The 17,061-nt window shown below is 38.4% G+C and overlaps 1 protein-coding gene across 2 annotated transcripts; it reads right to left on the bottom strand.

The window, feature by feature from the left end:
- Positions 1-10,164: 10,164 nt before the first annotated feature.
- On the bottom strand, positions 10,165-14,758 carry LOC113303968 (probable plastidic glucose transporter 2). Of its 2 annotated transcripts, none has more exons than XM_026553058.1 (15): positions 14,483-14,758; positions 14,158-14,302; positions 13,906-14,017; positions 13,734-13,801; positions 13,505-13,637; positions 13,308-13,407; positions 13,096-13,208; positions 12,866-12,959; positions 12,375-12,528; positions 12,132-12,275; positions 11,975-12,048; positions 11,793-11,878; positions 11,050-11,164; positions 10,735-10,928; positions 10,165-10,605 (listed from the first exon to the last, which is right to left on the bottom strand). In XM_026553058.1, exons 2-14 carry the CDS (start codon positions 14,234-14,236, stop codon positions 10,737-10,739), a joined length of 1,464 nt encoding a protein of 487 aa, XP_026408843.1. In that variant the 5' UTR covers positions 14,237-14,302; positions 14,483-14,758; the 3' UTR covers positions 10,165-10,605; positions 10,735-10,736. The 2 variants fall into 2 exon arrangements, with proteins under 2 accessions (XP_026408843.1, XP_026408844.1); XM_026553059.1 differs by having other exon boundaries at positions 13,906-14,006.
- Positions 14,759-17,061: the final 2,303 nt, after the last annotated feature.

The raw sequence follows: 17,061 nt of genomic DNA, 5'->3' as shown, positions 1-17,061 counted from the left end.
AAACTAATTGGGGATAGAGAAAAAGGACAAAAACTGGATTTAAATATCAAATCAGGGTCACCCCTTATCTAAGTATTTTACTTAATACCTAATCTATTCCTCACTAATCATGCTTAGTTCTTAATTATAATTATTAAACTCATAAGATTATTTGATAAATGATTAGTGTATATTTTTATTTGTATTTGGATGAGTGAGGTGAGACTAGAATGAGGGGAAAAAATTGAGAGGGAACTTTTTTTGATAAAAATGGAGGATGATTGTACGAGCACTCACAATACTCGGGTAAAGGTGTCAATGTGTTGAAAATTTGATTTTTTTTCTTTGAATCCACCACTGTTACAGCTGAAATAGCTCGGTGTCGGCATGGACTATGTCAGAAATAATTCAATACTATTCCACTTTGAATTATTTCTGGTTTTAATCAGTCCACTGCCTGCACAGTTAGTTAATTATCGAGCATGCCGGTACCGCTAACGACATGGTAGTTAATTATCAGATACATATAGATTGATAGATTAGAACTCCATTGTTTGAGGATGAGTCCACCAAAGCCCTATTTTTAGAAGATTTCGACGGGAAATAGTGACCCCTTCAACTAAGTCAAACGCTTGACAACATGAGCAGTTCAATGACTTTCAACAGAAAATCTCATCTGTTCTAGTCCTGTTTATCATTTCTGATCAATAGAGATTAATCCTATAGAAGTTCAAAAAGGAACCATCACCTGATCACCATACAAGACGAAATATGCGGAGAGACCCGGGAGCCCGATGCATAATATGACAATTTCCCTATCGAAACAGACAACAATAGAACAAATACAGCACGTACAAATGCATATACTGCATGGGATGACACCACTAGCTAGGAAATATTTGCATATAATTCTCCCTTACGTCTCTCTATCATCCGTTGAGTAGATAAACTTAGGCCTAGAAAAAGACTTAGCCACTTGAGGTATCGATTGGTCTCCACGCACTATCAGAGGTTTTCATGGTAGCAAAGCATCGTGTTTCCCTTACGTTTTCTTGTTTCTCTCATCAGTCGATGTCTTTCTTTCCATACGAACCCAATTAAGAGTCGTCCCCGTAATGTTCTCCCAATTCCAAATCCAAATATTTTTCAACTTTCACAGATTCATAGTTAAATCTGTTTGATGACACATTTAGTGCTTACATCAACGATTCTGAAATTTGATGACACATTTCACAGATTCATAGTTAAATCATTGATGAATCCCTCTTAAAAGGAATGGATTAAAGGTTATTTAACTCAATCATTCAGATTTGTTTGTCACCGAAATATTGTCCGAAAACCAAAAAATGGAGAATTGAATTGTTGTTTATGATTAGGTTTTAGTTTTTGATTTTGATGGATTGGGTTCTAATTTTTTGATTGAAGATTGTCAGTAGAAATGATTTAGGTTTTAGTATTTGTTTTATATAGTTGCAATTATTAAATTTGTGTATAGATAATTTAGTATTTTAGTACACTTCAGGCATCCCTTATCCTTCTCTATTGGGTGGATGAAGAAATCCATATGCCCCAAATAAATGCCCTAGGACCCAAATTAGGAATGCAAAAAAAGAATTGAACTTCTAGATCCCTGTAGAGCAACATTACAGAAGATTACTTCTTTTTTTTTTTTTTTAATTTTTTGATAAGATGGACAACAATATAGAAGATTACACGCTAATTATTAAAGTCTTTCAAAATGCAAATACATTATTGTGCTATGATTTAATATGAACGTGTGATTGGGGGATACCTAAACTAATTGGGGATAGAGAAAAAGGACAAAAACTGGATTTAAATATCAAATCAGGGTCACCCCTTATCTAAGTATTTTACTTAATACCTAATCTATTCCTCACTAATCATGCTTAGTTCTTAATTATAATTATTAAACTCATAAGATTATTTGATAAATGATTAGTGTATATTTTTATTTGTATTTGGATGAGTGAGGTGAGACTAGAATGAGGGAAAAAAATTGAGAGGGAACTTTTTTTGATAAAAATGGAGGATGATTGTACGAGCACTCACAATACTCGGGTAAAGGTGTCAATGTGTTGAAAATTTGATTTTTTTTCTTTGAATCCACCACTGTTACAGCTGAAATAGCTCGGTGTCGGCATGGACTATGTCAGAAATAATTCAATACTATTCCACTTTGAATTATTTCTGGTTTTAATCAGTCCACTGCCTGCACAGTTAGTTAATTATCGAGCATGCCGGTACCGCTAACGACATGGTATGTTGCTTAAACTTCTTTGCCGGCACATGATTTAAAGTATCTAAAAAATTGATTTTTTTTCACTTGACTACCGGCATTGATAGAATTCTATCGAGCATGTCGACATTTAGTTACGACATTGAATGTTAGTTACCAAGCATGCCGGCACCATTTTTCGGCATGGTCTTCATCACTTCCGGGATGTAAATTTTTTTTATTTCCAACATGGTCTTCATCACTACCGGCGTGGTCTTCATCACTTTTGGCATGGTCTTCATCACTACCGGCATGGTCTTCATCATTTCCGAATGTAAAAAAAAATCGTTTTCAAAGTGAGGAGCCAGCAGAGAAGGAGAAGAGAATTTGAAAGGGAGTGGGGAATATTTAGGTTTCAAGTCCCTAACCCTAAAAGAGATTAATAAGAGGTAAAGATGGACATGGGGATATGATTTTGCTTTTTGATTTTAACTTTTTTGATTTTATTTTGAGGAAGGGTATTTTAGTATTTTCGCTCCCCAAAAACACCCCTTAGCAGACACTATTGGTTGGGGAAAGTTATTTATATCCCCCAATTAATGTAAGTATCCCCAATCGCGCGTTTTTCAATATCCTGGCTTGATTGGGGTACACCAAATGAGACAAAATAAGGTCATTTTGAAGTAAAACACAAAGCCCCTTAACCGCATATTTACAAAAATGTCTAATCTATCCTTGATTAATTAACACTAATAAATACGATTATGGTAATTAATTTAGTTAGTTAATTAGTTGATTGAAATTTTGGAATTAGGTTTTATTTTAGATTGAACTCATAGATATATGTAGATTTTTTTTTTTTGAGGATTCTATTTGTAAAGGAAATGAAATCGTACTACCCATACACTTATAAATATGGGATTGTAGAGCTGTTGGGAGATTTTATACTCAAAATTATAGAAGGAATCAACATTTTCAGTTCTGAAAATATGAAAAGTCGGCAAGGTCGACAAAAAAATACCTGCCGACTATAGGATTTTTGACATACAGAGAAAGGTGTTACAAATGCATGATTAGTCGGCAAGGTATTAATTTCATAACCTGCCGACTAAACTATAGTCGGCAAGGTATAAGGATGAATATAGTGCCAACTAAAATATAATCGGTAGGGTATAAGGTTGAATACCGTGCCGACCCAGTAACTGCTGATTTTAGAGATGAAAAGTCGGCATGGTATTCAACCTTATACCCTGCCGACTAAATTTTAGTCGGCAAGGTCGACAAAAAAAACCCTGCCGACTTTCGATTCGTTTTGATTCTTCGTTTTTTTTTTTTGATCTCATCATGTATAGTTAGATTTTTGAAGAAAGATTTTGATTTTTTTTGAATGTATTTTAGTCGGCATGGTTTTTATTATGCGCAATTTGGTCTTTTAACACCTTTTAGACACCCCTTAGCACACTAGTTTGGATGGGAATAAAATGGGTATACTCCAATTAATCTGGGTATACCCCATTCTCGCCAGGTTCAGTATCACATGTCCCGTGTATAAATTTCCTGGCTTGATTGGGGTATACTCAGATTAATTGGTGTATACCCAATTTTAAGTGGACTCTTTTTAAGGGCTAAGGGAGAGTCCTAATGGGCGAAGTTACAATACCACCCTCGCCCTTTATAATTATATTACCCTAATCAGTTTTTTTATTTTCATTTTATCTTCCTTCTTCTCTTCTTCTTCTACACCACAACCATACCGACCTCCCCCACTAACACCATCAAAACTCGACGATTAAATCGAGTGGATCGTCGATTCAAAAATTCCGATTAATCTTCAAAATGAAACCACTACAACGGAAGGAAACTCGTATGAAAGAAGCTAATAGAAAACCGAATGAATACAACTTTGGATTTGCAAAATTAGTTCAATAAAAAGAGAAGAAAAAAACGGTTGAAGAAGAAGAATTCCTAGCCACTGAAAAAGGAGAAATGGTGCGATTAAGAAAGTAAGGGCCTACTTAAACTCACTCCAGTACTTCAATTTCATGTTTGCATGTCAAATTAGGTCAGAAAAATCGAATGTTTAAATTTGCAGTTATTTAGCCGGCAAGGTGTTTGTTCCACGACTTTGTCGATCTTTCATGTTTAGGGTTTCGCCGGAAAGCTCTTAGATTGAAGATCTTTCCGGCTGTTTAGTATCTGTAACTGATTTTACAGGGTCGGCGAGTTATTCAACCTAGGAGCTTGCCGGTGGTAGTTTTTTTTTTTTCCGTCGGTGTGTTATAATTCAAATACCGCGCCGGCTATAGTTGAAATTTTTTTGTTCTCCTGATGCCTTAAATTTTGAAAGTCAGAATGGTATGTAAATATCACCTTGCGGGCGTTATGTTATCCTGGTGTTGTTTTTATTATAGAGCCTGCCGACTATTGATGTTGAAAACCCTGTGTTCATAGTTGTTAAAAGCCGGCAGGTTATTGGAATAAAACCTTGCCGGTCATTCTTTAGCCGACATATTGTTTGATATCGAACCTTCCGACCTTTGTCCGCCGGATTGGTTTTATATGTCGACGCTGCCGACTTATATTTTTTTTCTTAATTGTTCTTGTTTGGTTGCAAAAGGCAAAGAAGAAATCTCTGAAAGCTCTTAGTCCTCCTTCAAGACCTCCTCGTGTTGGTGAAAAACTCTTGACTTCAACACATCGAGGGGTATATGTTGTGCTGGGAACGCTCAAGATCCGTGTACCTAATGATTCTGAACCATCATCGGAACCCAGTGATTCAGACGAGACTTCCAGATGAAGACCAATCAATTCCATCTTGTAGGAGGTAATGATAATGATGATGTTGAAAGAACTCCGGCTGGTGGAGGAGGCAACAATGAGGATGATGATAGTGATCAAGACATGCCACATGTTGGAGGAGGTAATGATGATGATGATGATGATGATGGTAATGGAGATAAAGATAAGGATCGAGAAGATGAAATTGTTGAAGAGGAACAAAAACAGGAAGATGAACAATAAGAAGAAGAAAAAGGTGGAGAACAAACCCAAGCTGCAACTGCCCCCGTCGAAAGACCGAAGAGGAACATCACTAAACCAGCTGATTCCCACATGCCTCCTGCTCACTTGAAGGTTAAACTGAGACCAGGAGAGGCTAAAAAAGGAACCCCGAAAGATGGTGGAAATGTTCTTTTTGGATACAAAGACTCCTGGGAATGTAAAATCCAAAATACCATCGTAAGTAATCTCAATCCGTCTTTGTTTTTTTATGTAAGTGTGTCTATCTTAAATTTTCTTCAAATGTTTGAATTTCTTTTCATTTTGTGTTTTTGGTATTTAGGATCACAAGCATGCCATCCGTCTCTTGAGGCGCCAAACTTCATGTTCAATGACTAAAACTTGGTCACTTGACGAGGAATGTGAGGAGGTGCAAGTGATTGTCAAGAAATCCGGGTTGTGTCCTGCGGTGGAGAGCTCGAATATTGCGTATGACAGAGTTACCTTATCTGCATTTTGTGAGAGGTTCTACGGAGAGACTGATACTATATATGTTATTCTCATTCGGTGAGATGGAGATAACTCCAGATGATGCTCATCAAATTCTAGGTCTCGAGGTTGCGGGAAAAGCAATCAGTGACGGGTTCGATAGTAAAATTTCTTGGAAGAAGATCTTTGGATTGACCAGAGATTTGTTCGGTTGGAATCAGGTTCGGACGACGTCTGTACTTGAGGTGAAGGATGGTCATCTAGCCAAGAAGTTTAATCTGAGGAAGTTGAAGGCTTCATTATCTGGGACCAATAAAATCTTTGATGAGGAAGGAAGGGTGGACTTGTGCGAATCAATGCTATCGCAGCAGCTTATTTGCTATACTGCCTGGGAAAATGTATCTTCCCCGACAGTTCCGGAAGCTCGGTTAACGCCAGGTATATTCAACTATTGCATCCCTTAAACGAGATGCATGAGTATTCTTGGGGTACTGAGGTGGTCGCCTTCTTGAACAATGAGTTGACAAAGGTTTCAAGGGAACTCACTGCGCAAGTCAACGAAAATATATGTCTCTTCCAGGTAATTTTATTGTGTAAATCGTTTATATTCGGAAAATGATTGTAAGATAAGATCCTTACTAAAATTTGTGTTTGCATAGGTTTGGATATATGAGCACTTCCCTTCTTTGGTGAAAGCCAACTCCTACATCAAAGTGAATGAGAATGTAGTGATTAATAGGCCAAGAGGACAGAGATACAGTTTTAAGGGTGGTCAAGATAAGGAAATGCCGCAACAACTTACCAAACTCCGAATCGCCACTGACAAGTTGACTGTGGATGAGGTAACATTTGATCTGTATCGAGATGCTAAAAATCAAGGTTTAATCCAATGGAGATATGATGTTGCATTATACTATGGTCCCTTGATGATCACCCATGGATATTCTATGTACGATCCACAACGGGTAATGCGACAGTTGGGTTACGTCCAAGAAGAACCCCATTTCGATGAAGATCAGCCGTTCTTTAATGTGTTAAGGAAAGACTGCATCACGTCCCAAAATAGTATTGTCATCGCTTACGTTCCAGCGCTATGTCTAGAACATTGGGACGATAGATGTGGCCGTAACATCGATGTGAGTCTTTTGGACGAGATGACCAAAGGTCATGAAGCTAGTGAGAGATACATGTCGTGGTACTTGGGTTGGGCTCTTCCTACTGTGATTAGGTAAATGACTGCTGAAGATTTGGCTCGTAAGAGGAAGATGGCAGCGAAATACCCGGAAACAAGTCTTAAGTTCTTTGTAAGTATTTTAGAGTTGCTCTTACTGTTAAGATTACATTATCGAATCATTCTATTAATTGTTTGTTGTTTAATTGAAAATAGAAGGAGCATTTGAAGAGCCTTGTGAGGGTGATGTGTTCCGCGAGAGAAAGAGGAGAGCCTTTGTCGATTGAAGAGAAAAGCAAGCACATTGACTTTGCTACCAATGTCAACAATGAGGATGCCTATGAATTGTTCAAGCAAGCTGATGCTGAAGTAAAGAGGGAAAAAAAATCCAAGAGGTAAGCACAAGCCAAGATAAATGCTGACAAAAAGAGGGGTCGTTCCCGTGGTGGTGGTGGTGGTGAAGGTAGTAGTAGTGGTGGTGTTCCTAAACGGAGCCGTGGTCGTGGTGGTGAATGAATGCATTCCTGGTTTATTTCTTTATGTTGTGGTAGACAAATGTTAAGGTTAAAAGTTGGACAAATGTTTTTTTTAAGGTTTATGGGACATGTTTTCGTATTTTGGACAAAAAGTGTTGGATTTCTAGTTGTTGAATGAATGGTTTGTTTAGCTACGTAAATTTTCAATACTTATGCCGGCATGATTTTTTTAAGTTACATTACCGACTATACCAGGGCCGGCAAGGTTGTGAACTGTCAGACTGTCGTCCCTGACAGCAGAAATTATTTGCATACCAGGGCCGGCAAGGTAATCAGATCAATACCAATCCAGCTTCTATGAAGCCGGCAGGGTATTATGTTATCGACCCTGCCAGATATGTGTTGCATAAAATACCTACTCCTGATGCCTAAAATCATCATAAAGGCGGCATGGTAACAAAACTCCGACCTTGTCGAATATATAATAGTCGGCATGCTAATGACCAGATACCATTCCGGCCGTTACACAAAAGAAATTGAACTCCTGATGCCTAAAATCAGTATAAGGTCGGCATGGTTATAAAATATGACCTTGCCGACTTTACCTTAGACGGCACCCTACCAAATACCTTTCCGACGGTTATTCAGAAGAAAATCAACCCCTGATGCCTAAAATCATCATAAGGTCGGCATGGTAACAAATTTCGACCCTGCCGGCCAGACTTAGTCGGCATACTGGGGAAACAAAAACCTCACCGGCGAATTCAAATTTTTGCAAGTACAACTACATTGATTGACTTGTACTTAGGCACTATAACGGCCAAATTTGGGCACCATCCTATAAATGCACTACTTCTCTCTACAAAACAACACACAACTATTTGCATATACTCTCCTAAGCTCATATCATCATACACTCCATCTAACTCACCCAATAGCTCTCTATATATAACAATGGAATCATTTGATTCAAATGAAGATTTGGCAATCACCAAGGCGTGGTACGCGGAAACGCGGGTTAGATAGGAGTCCTCCACAAGGGTGGATGCCGTAACCTTTTGTGTTAGGGTACACAACAAATTTAGGCAAGAGTTTGGGAATCCTAATGGAATAAGTGTTCAACAAGTCCATGATAGGCACCTAGTCATCGAAAATGCGATACTCGCTTTTTTAGCTCTTCACCCTGGATTTTCAACGCTACCAACTTTAACTTGTTCATTGAACAATTTGTAAGTATATTTGTGGTTTATTTTACGTGATCCATGTTGTTTGGTCTTCCTACTAAACACCACTAACAAAGTAAGTTTGTGTTTTGTTTTTGTAGCATGAAGTTGTCAAAGCGCGCTACTTGGAAGAAAAGAGGGAAGTATTCGCATTCGATGCAAGCTATGAATTCATGGTCTCCAAAATCCCGGAGTATGCCCTGGACTTCATGCAGGCCGGAGATGAATGGGATTCCTCCAACGAAGATTGATGTTTTTAGTGTAGGTTTTGTGGGTAGATACTCTATGTAAACCCTCACGAGACTATAACTCGTCCACTAGGGTCGCCTAGGGGTTCAAAGTCTTGATGCACATGCTAAGTGCATTCGTTTTTCCGTCGACAAGGAGTTAGGTTTTATGTTTCAATCAATGTAGTAACCAAAATTACATGAATAAAGTGAATTAAACATATTCTGCTTTCTGTTAGGTATAAACTACAGGCCGACAATGTTAGAAATCATTAGCATGCCGACCATAGGCCAGCCGGCAGTGTTTTAAATTATGTGCATGCCGACTATACGATAGCCGGCATGGTTGGAAATATTTACATGCCGCCGTAAGATTGTTGTCCCAAGATAGTCGGCATATTCGTCATCCAAAGACCCTTCCGGCCTAAAAATGGTCGGCGTGTTATTCATCCGAGGACCATGCCGGCTATACTTAGTCGGCATCCTATTCAAACGTCGACCAAGCCGGCGGATCTTGGTCGGCACCTTATTCAAACCTGGACCTTGCCGACCTTTCGTATTTTTAAAACTAAATTTTTTGATCGAAATCGAACTCATAAGACATATAAAAGGTTTAATCTACTAAATTCTCATTTTCAAAATTTTAATCTAAACTCAATTAATTAACCTAATCAGAATTTTTAGTGTTAATTAAATAAGAACATATTAGCCATTTAAAAAATACAAGGTTAAGGGGTGGTTTCTTTTATTTCAAAATGTCTTGAGTTTTGTCTCATTACGTATACCCCAATCAAGCCATAATAAATTTCCAAGTAACTAGTTGTTCAATGTGATTAAATTAGACACTAAAAGCATGAGACAGTGACACTTGTCTCTCATTAAAGAGATTTACAGTACTACCATTTACTTTTTCCACTCGAGAAGTTTTAATGGAATTGTTTCCTCCTTGGTTTTGTGAAATGGTTTTGGAACATTGAACACATGTTAGGCAAAAACAATGTGTAATATATATTGTTCCAGTTTCGCGTTGAATCACCAAAATCTTCAGTGATCAACTAATAAAGAAAACCATCTCCCTCTCGGCTCATTTGCGCCATAATAAAAAGATGCCAGTGCAAACTTAATCCAAAAAGCCCCTCTGAAAAACAAAAATGTCAAAAATTTGCAGCTGGTATGGACTTAAGAGATGTAGCTGGGGCGCCTAATGCGATGATCGAGCTAACATTTTTTGCTAAACCATGGGTCAAGTCATGCAAGGTGATGCCATCACCTCAGCTGATCTCAAACTCAGGCCAACTCCATCACCTGAATCAGGATTCAGGGATAAGCAAATATGGTTTAGGAAAACTACTAAATTCACCACCTGTACCTGTACCAAACGTTCATTGCATTATTATTTTTTTAATTTATATATTATATAGATAACATCACATTTCTATGTTGCAATTCAAATGAAGTATGGTCACTGTGGAGTATTCTCTATACCTAAAGATCTATCACTACCAACTGAAAGACTTGTGGTAGCTCTTAAGCTAAGCTAACAAATTCCCGGGAACAAAATAAACATGGAATGCTGATCATCACAACGTTTCCATGGCTAAGAAAGAAAGAAAAAAAGTTCTCTCAGAATTTACATCCGTGTTATGTATAATGAACCACCTATGCGCTCTTCTTCTATCAGCAAAACTTTTATAATGTAACCATATAAAGCCACCAATTCTGGACAAGAAATATCATGGATTTAGTTGCTCAGACCAGAAAATCTGCATTCGTGGAGGCATCTTATTCTTGGATGTATCTGAATTCCCTGCAAATTAGTGGAAACAATCCATTAGCTGATCAAAGGTATGGACAGCACAAAACCTGATTCATGTCTTCACTTGAGGTCTCGTGGTGAAATAAAGAATATAAAGGTTTAGTGGAAACAATGAAGTACCTCTATACTGGTGGAACTTGTGGTAGAAAAGAAATCTCAATTTCTTGTAGAGATTTTCCTTTGGTCTCAACAACATTCTTCTTTACAAAAACGAACCCTGTCAAACAGAAGCAAGCAAAAATGGAGTACAATGTCCGTGACCCAAGTTGCTCCAGCAAACGTAAGAACAACAATCCAATAAAAAAATTAACAACCTGAAAAAACACAAGACCAAAACCTTTAGTAAGAAGGAAAACAAGGAGGCTCGTATCTAGCTTCTTTCCTTTCTGAAGTGGCTGTAATATGTATGCAGAACAAGAAAGTAGAGAAGTGTACCCAGTGAACCGCCAAACAGAATGACATTGCCTTCGCTCTCAGTCTATTGGGCAAAATTTCTGGCAGGAGTAGACCTGGAACTGGTCCAGCTCCCAACGCAAACATCAAGACAAACCTGCATCAAGGAAGATAAATAGGGAGAATTTTAGAGACTAAGATCACAAAATAATCATGCATAAGCAATTTGATGAGACCTACATGATCTATAGTCTCTTTGAAAGAAAATATTCCAGGCATGGGGTAAACTTTGAAGGCTTATGGATAGTTTACACTTGTACAACTGTTTAATCAAGGTTTTACTAGTCGAACTGTTTGGAATTTGTTATCAGAAACCAAAATGTTAGAAATTCAATGTGCAACAGAATTCACAAGTGTCCTTGTTTGCATATACAACTAACTTCCAAATGCCTAACGCACTTAGTATCCAACACTAACGATGTCTATCAAAAAAATTGTTTGTAGGGCTTTCTCTAATTTTGTCACGTCTGTCAATATGTATCCTTAGTTTTAAAATACATTTACTGAGGCCATTACAGGAACTTACAAAGATCGGGTAATAATCTTTATATAAGGCTAGGAGTGATTGATTAGAAAATTCTAACAGTTCTATTTAACAATACACATCATTATAAAAGAACATAAACTGCCTTCGACACACATGAGAAGTAGTAGTGTTACCAGTAGCTATGAGGAGTATATCTAATAAATTTAACATTGTGGTTTCCAAGGTATCAATTACTTACAGTAACATCCCACCAACAGATAAGTATGGTGAGGCTCCAGATGCACTAAAACTTGATGCAGAGGCCTGAATGCACATTGCTACTGCCTGATTCAATCAAATACACACAGTAATATTAAAGTAGGGAAAATATTCTGAAATAGTTACCAACATATGAAACATCATATTAGATATTAGGTTTACCATGCCAAAAAAACTTCCAAGAAGAAGAAGCTTTCTTCCTAGTTTATCCATCAAAGTCATTGCTATAATTGACCCTGAAAAACAACTACCAGTCAAGAGGATACAAAGATTGCTGATAGCTCCAAAATATACAAGAGCAAAAGGTATGTTACTCTACCAGATAAATTTACAATTCCTACGCAGATGTTTCCCTTGTCTGATGGAACTCCTGCACTTTTAAGAACGGTTGAAGAAAAATAGAATACAGCATTTATTCCTGACAGTTGTTGAAACGCATATAGAGCTGATCCAATAAGAACAACTGCCAAAAAGAAATAACGAATGAGTAATCTAAAATGAAATAGCAAGAACCACGTGTACATATTCTAATATAGAGAAAATGATGAGCGAAAAGTTTTACCTCTGAAATGGCGGCCATAAAATAATTCCGAAAACTTTACAGTGTCTGGCTCATCTACTCTGTCTGACTTAGATAGGTCTGCCATCGCAGATTTGACGTGCAAGCCTCCCAAGAGCTTCTCAAATTCGGCTTCTGCCTCAGCGGATCTACCTTTCTGTTTCACCACAAATAGAAATCAAGATGATTTTTCATATTCATGTTCAATTTAAAAGGGTATGGATAGCATAAAAATTAAGACCAGACAATGTCTAGAGCAGAGCCTCTAAATTGGCAGATCTCCTTCTTGATTGTTATGTTCAGAACTGTACGTGTTATCAAACATATCGTTGTCGATTATGGGTTTTAAGGTTTAACGGGGAAATTCTCATTAAAAACATTATTGCGTAACATTATTACAGGCCCGTCGAGAGCCAAATAGCAAATAAACGTAGATCGAAGCAAAACAAGAATCTCCTAGGAGGGGCGAAAGAAAAAAGGGTTGACATCCTGACCTTATGAAGCCATTGAGGACTCTCCGCACAGAACTCCATTGCAAGAGCCAATATTGCAGCGGGAATTGCAGATACCCAGAAACACACACGCCACCTGAGCACAATGTGGATCAGGAAAAAGCATATGCACGCGTAACAACCAATGACAACTTTATCAACTTGACAGGATCAAGTACAATTATAATCCTAGTACCATGAAGCTTCGATCCATCCAAATACAAGTTTCTTACCATCCAGCAATTTCCTTGGCTGGGATTCCGATGAGCAGAGATGACATAAGTCCAAGACATGTTGCTATCTGGATAAAGCTCCCGTAAGTACCCCTTACGAAAGAAGGTGAAACCTGCTTGCATAATAAAAGCCACTTCATATGAGAAAAAGTTAACAGTAAGCGAAGACTCAATAGCCAATTTCTAGAGTACCGAACAACTGAATCACATACCTCAGTTACATAGAGCGAGGCAACAGATGGACCTACACCCATTCCTGTTCCAACTAGAAACCTCCCAAGAAGCATACCTTCCAGGCTTTCTGTTCTCGCACTGCAAGCATATGGTCAAAGAAATCTTTTCTAATAAGCTTCAGTTGAACTTACTAAACAAGGAATTCAAATTTTTCAGAACAACGCAAGGATTTTACCTCAGAAAAGCCCCAATAATCATTGGTAAAGCACTCAACTGAAAACCCCTACGACGCCCTACAGCATCTACTATCGAACCACTTACAATAGACCCAAGAAATGCACCACCAAGACACGTACTCACCACCAGACCTTTAAGTCATCATCAAGAAAAACAAAACACTTAAAACCTACAGATGCAAACCACACTATATATAAAGTAAAGTAAAACTCCATCAAGGGACACACCTTCAGCCAGGGAATTCCCGCTAAAACCAAGATCCAGTGAAATACTTTCAAGTGGTTCATTTACTACCCTGTACCCAACAAATTCAAATACTCATAAGATTAAACCATACACTTCTTCACTAAATAAAAAGTATAGCAAAGATGAAAAGATTGAGCTTTTCGCCACCCTTACCCAAGATGGTAACCAAATAAAAAGGAAGAAATGACTCCTGTAAGTACATGCGGCAACGACAATCTCCATGATGGATTCACCGATTCCTTTAATAGAGTCTCCTGCACATGCACTAAACCCATACACGAATCAAAATTCTTGTCACATTCAAATCACATCGTCATAATCTACAGAAACATTCAGATTTCAAATCAACACCAAAAATTGAAATTAAGCTTTACTCTACACTAAATTTTGAAAAAAATGATTTACCTGAAGTATCCAATTTATCATCATCAACATCCGACGAGTACGTCGAGAAGCCATCTCGAAGAGTTTGGCGTGCCCTCATACCCGAACTCAAAATAACCAACTTTTCCGCCTAAATTTTACCTTAGTGCGGAACCACAATACAACACTGTCATTACCAACAAAAAAAAAAACAACATCAATCAAAAATCTCCAATCTAACTAGATCTCAAAAATCAAAATTCAGAAAACAAATGCACATCATGAAATTTAATGTTTTTGATCATATAACAGAGAAACGCAAAGCTTTACAAAATATATATTCAGATCTAATTTCATTAAAATGTACCTGTAATCTTCCACTTTCTGATCCTTCTTCTTCAGTACATCAAAAACACTCACTGAAGATGAGAAAAAATAACAGAATTAGAGGTGCTAACGTGCGCCCCCAAAGGATCTTGCTGAGAAGAGAAATTTTTGGGAAGATTTCGAAAAACGGTTTCAAAAATGAAGAACTGAAGAAAAAGGAGTGAAAATCGGGGAAATTTGAAACGCAACGCGCGAGTGAGTTTTTTCTGGTAAAATATCACTCGCATTCAAAAAGGAGAGCGAGTGTATGTGAAGAAGAGAAGTAGCTAGTAATCAAGGAGGAGATATGAATTAGTGTCAGCTCAGGCTGATAGGGGTTTTTGGTGTGTTGTTCACTGAAGGATAGATGGAGTATGGTCAGCCTTGAGAGAATTATTCATTTTCTATTTTTCTGATAGATTTTGGTATGATGGAGTGGGTCCCACTAATCATCAGTGTACCTCCTGAATCGGTGTCTCTGACACATGATTCATGTGATCGTTTGTAAACACACTTTGAAAGTGGGTGTATGTAACTGTCGTTACCGGATTTGTAGGTGTCGACGTATTTTTACGGGTACATGACGACTGTAGTGTCCTTGCCATTGTTGTGTTGTTCACTTAATTTGAAAGGTAGGTGATAGAGTTGTAACTTTCTGTATTTAGCTTAGATTGTGAGAGACCTTCTTTATTACACGTGTCTGTTGACGGGTGATGGCGTCTTTTTGGGAAAGTGAAGGTTCGTATTCAAAGTATCTTGTTTTGTTTTTCATTTCTGGTCGGTAAGTAAGGGCAAAGGTCAGAGCTCTCCGAGATAAATCCGGGCTAGTGTAGAGCCTATAAACCCTATACTTCTGAATTTGTTTGGCAGCATGCAATCCTCTACCAAAAGTTTACATGGCACTGAACTAGCGCTCAGGGAGTCGAATTACCAACATTTTGGTAAAATTAATACTCAAATTAAAGCCCAAATTAGTGTATATATCTGGTAATCAAAATGGTAGTCATCAGACTTCATGCCAAGAGTAACTCTATAAGATTTGGAAATAGAAACGCCGCTTACTATCACAATAATGCCAAGTTTAGGAAAACAAGAACACATAAAATAGTTTAGGCATATGGATTAGTGATAGGTAGGATATAACCAAGGAAATGCTCCATCACTTTTTGAGTATGAGCAAATGTTCAAAACCTCCTTTTACCAAATTATGCTTGAATGGTAGACGTCCCTGTTATTTGAGGGTGAAAACAGTTTCTGCTGATTTTGGTAATTTCGAGTGTGTGGGTGAGAAACGAGTCTAAACCCTAAACAATATACTGCAAGGGAGTACTTTGATTCGAGAGATCAATCTGTACAAATCCAGACTAAACCAAGAGATGGTCGTTCCAGACTTGCTTCGGTCACAAAGTGAAGGAGAAGGGTTGATCTAGGGAGGGAAGCGAAGAGAGTGTTGAGACCAAAATAGTTGATTCGGGAAGAGTAGTTGTTTGACGACTTGTATCAGAAAGTGGAAAGCTAACAGATGGGAAAGCTAACAAGTGATTTCTGAGTGTTGTATTCTCTTGACCCAAAACTTGTTCTTTGGTGGAAATAGGTGAGACCTATTTATACAAGTCGCAACAAAACGTACCCTGGAGAAGTGGAAACGATTGAGTAAATGGAAGAAAGCGGTAACGGGTAACGCCTGGAATTGATGTTCCCATAATGAAGGGTACGTTTCACGATTACTTCCTGTATTTACTAACTGCCTCACTCTTATGACACTTTATTGTAATGGGCGTAGTGTATGCCGCACGCTGTAAACCGCCAGACCAATACCCTGATGAGCATCCCCCAGTTTTGTGACATGTTTTGATGTCTCGAGTGTTTTCGTGGAAAAAGTGTATCATGTTTCTATTGTTTGGAAAGTTAAGATTGAGAGGCTTGTCGGTTCGGTGGTGACCTTCGACGGCCGAGATTTTGCATCTTGAGGGGAAGGTTAGCGTTGATTGTGGTTACCTTCCATTGGTAGCTAGTGGGGTGGCCACGGTGCTGGCATGACTTGTGCATGATCTTGGCGTGGCTAATTAGGGTTTGGTGTCGTGACCAAAATATTGGCATGGCTAAGTGTGTGTCGTGGCTAAAGAGTTGGCAGTGCATCCAAAGGTTACCACAAGTCGTTTGGTGGCAAGTTTGTACGGCTGAGATCTGCATCTCAGGGGGAAGGATAGCCGTTGATTGTTGCAACCTTTAATTTGGAAGCCAGCGGCATGGAGGCATGGTTGGCATGGCTTTGGCGTGGTCAAATTAAGGCTTTGGCACCATGGCCAAATTAGGGTTTTGGCACCGTAGCCAAGAGATTGCCACAAGTCATTTGGTGGAAAGTTTGTACGTCTGAGATCTACATCTCAGGAGGAAGGATAGACGTTGATTGTTGCGACCTTCTGTTTGGCAGCCAGCGGCATGGTTGCACGGCCGATATGGCTTTGGCATGTTTTAGGCGCGGCCAAGCTAGGATTTTGGCATAGTTTTAGGCGCGACCAAAATTAGGGTTTTGGCATTGGGCGAAAGTTTCCACGCGTTTGGTGGCGAACTTGGACG

This window comes from Papaver somniferum, chromosome 8, assembly GCF_003573695.1.
Source record: "Papaver somniferum cultivar HN1 chromosome 8, ASM357369v1, whole genome shotgun sequence".
Classification (NCBI taxonomy): Eukaryota; Viridiplantae; Streptophyta; class Magnoliopsida; order Ranunculales; family Papaveraceae; genus Papaver; species Papaver somniferum.
Note: the sequence above shows the minus strand (reverse complement) of the source record. Positions and strands in the feature narration are given on the sequence as shown.

What these genes read in the sequence shown, in the direction of transcription:
- LOC113303968 (XM_026553058.1), bottom strand. Translation starts at nt 14,236, where the DNA reads ATGAGGGCACGCCAAACTCTTCGAGATGGCTTCTCGACGTACTCGTCG. An exon ending in TTATTTGGTTACCATCTTGG is followed by an intron (nt 13,802 to 13,905) that starts GTAAGGGTGGCG and finishes TGTTGGGTACAG; the next exon opens with GGTAGTAAATGAACCACTTG. An exon ending in AGGAATTGTAAATTTATCTG is followed by an intron (nt 12,049 to 12,131) that starts GTAGAGTAACAT and finishes GTTGTTTTTCAG; the next exon opens with GGTCAATTATAGCAATGACT.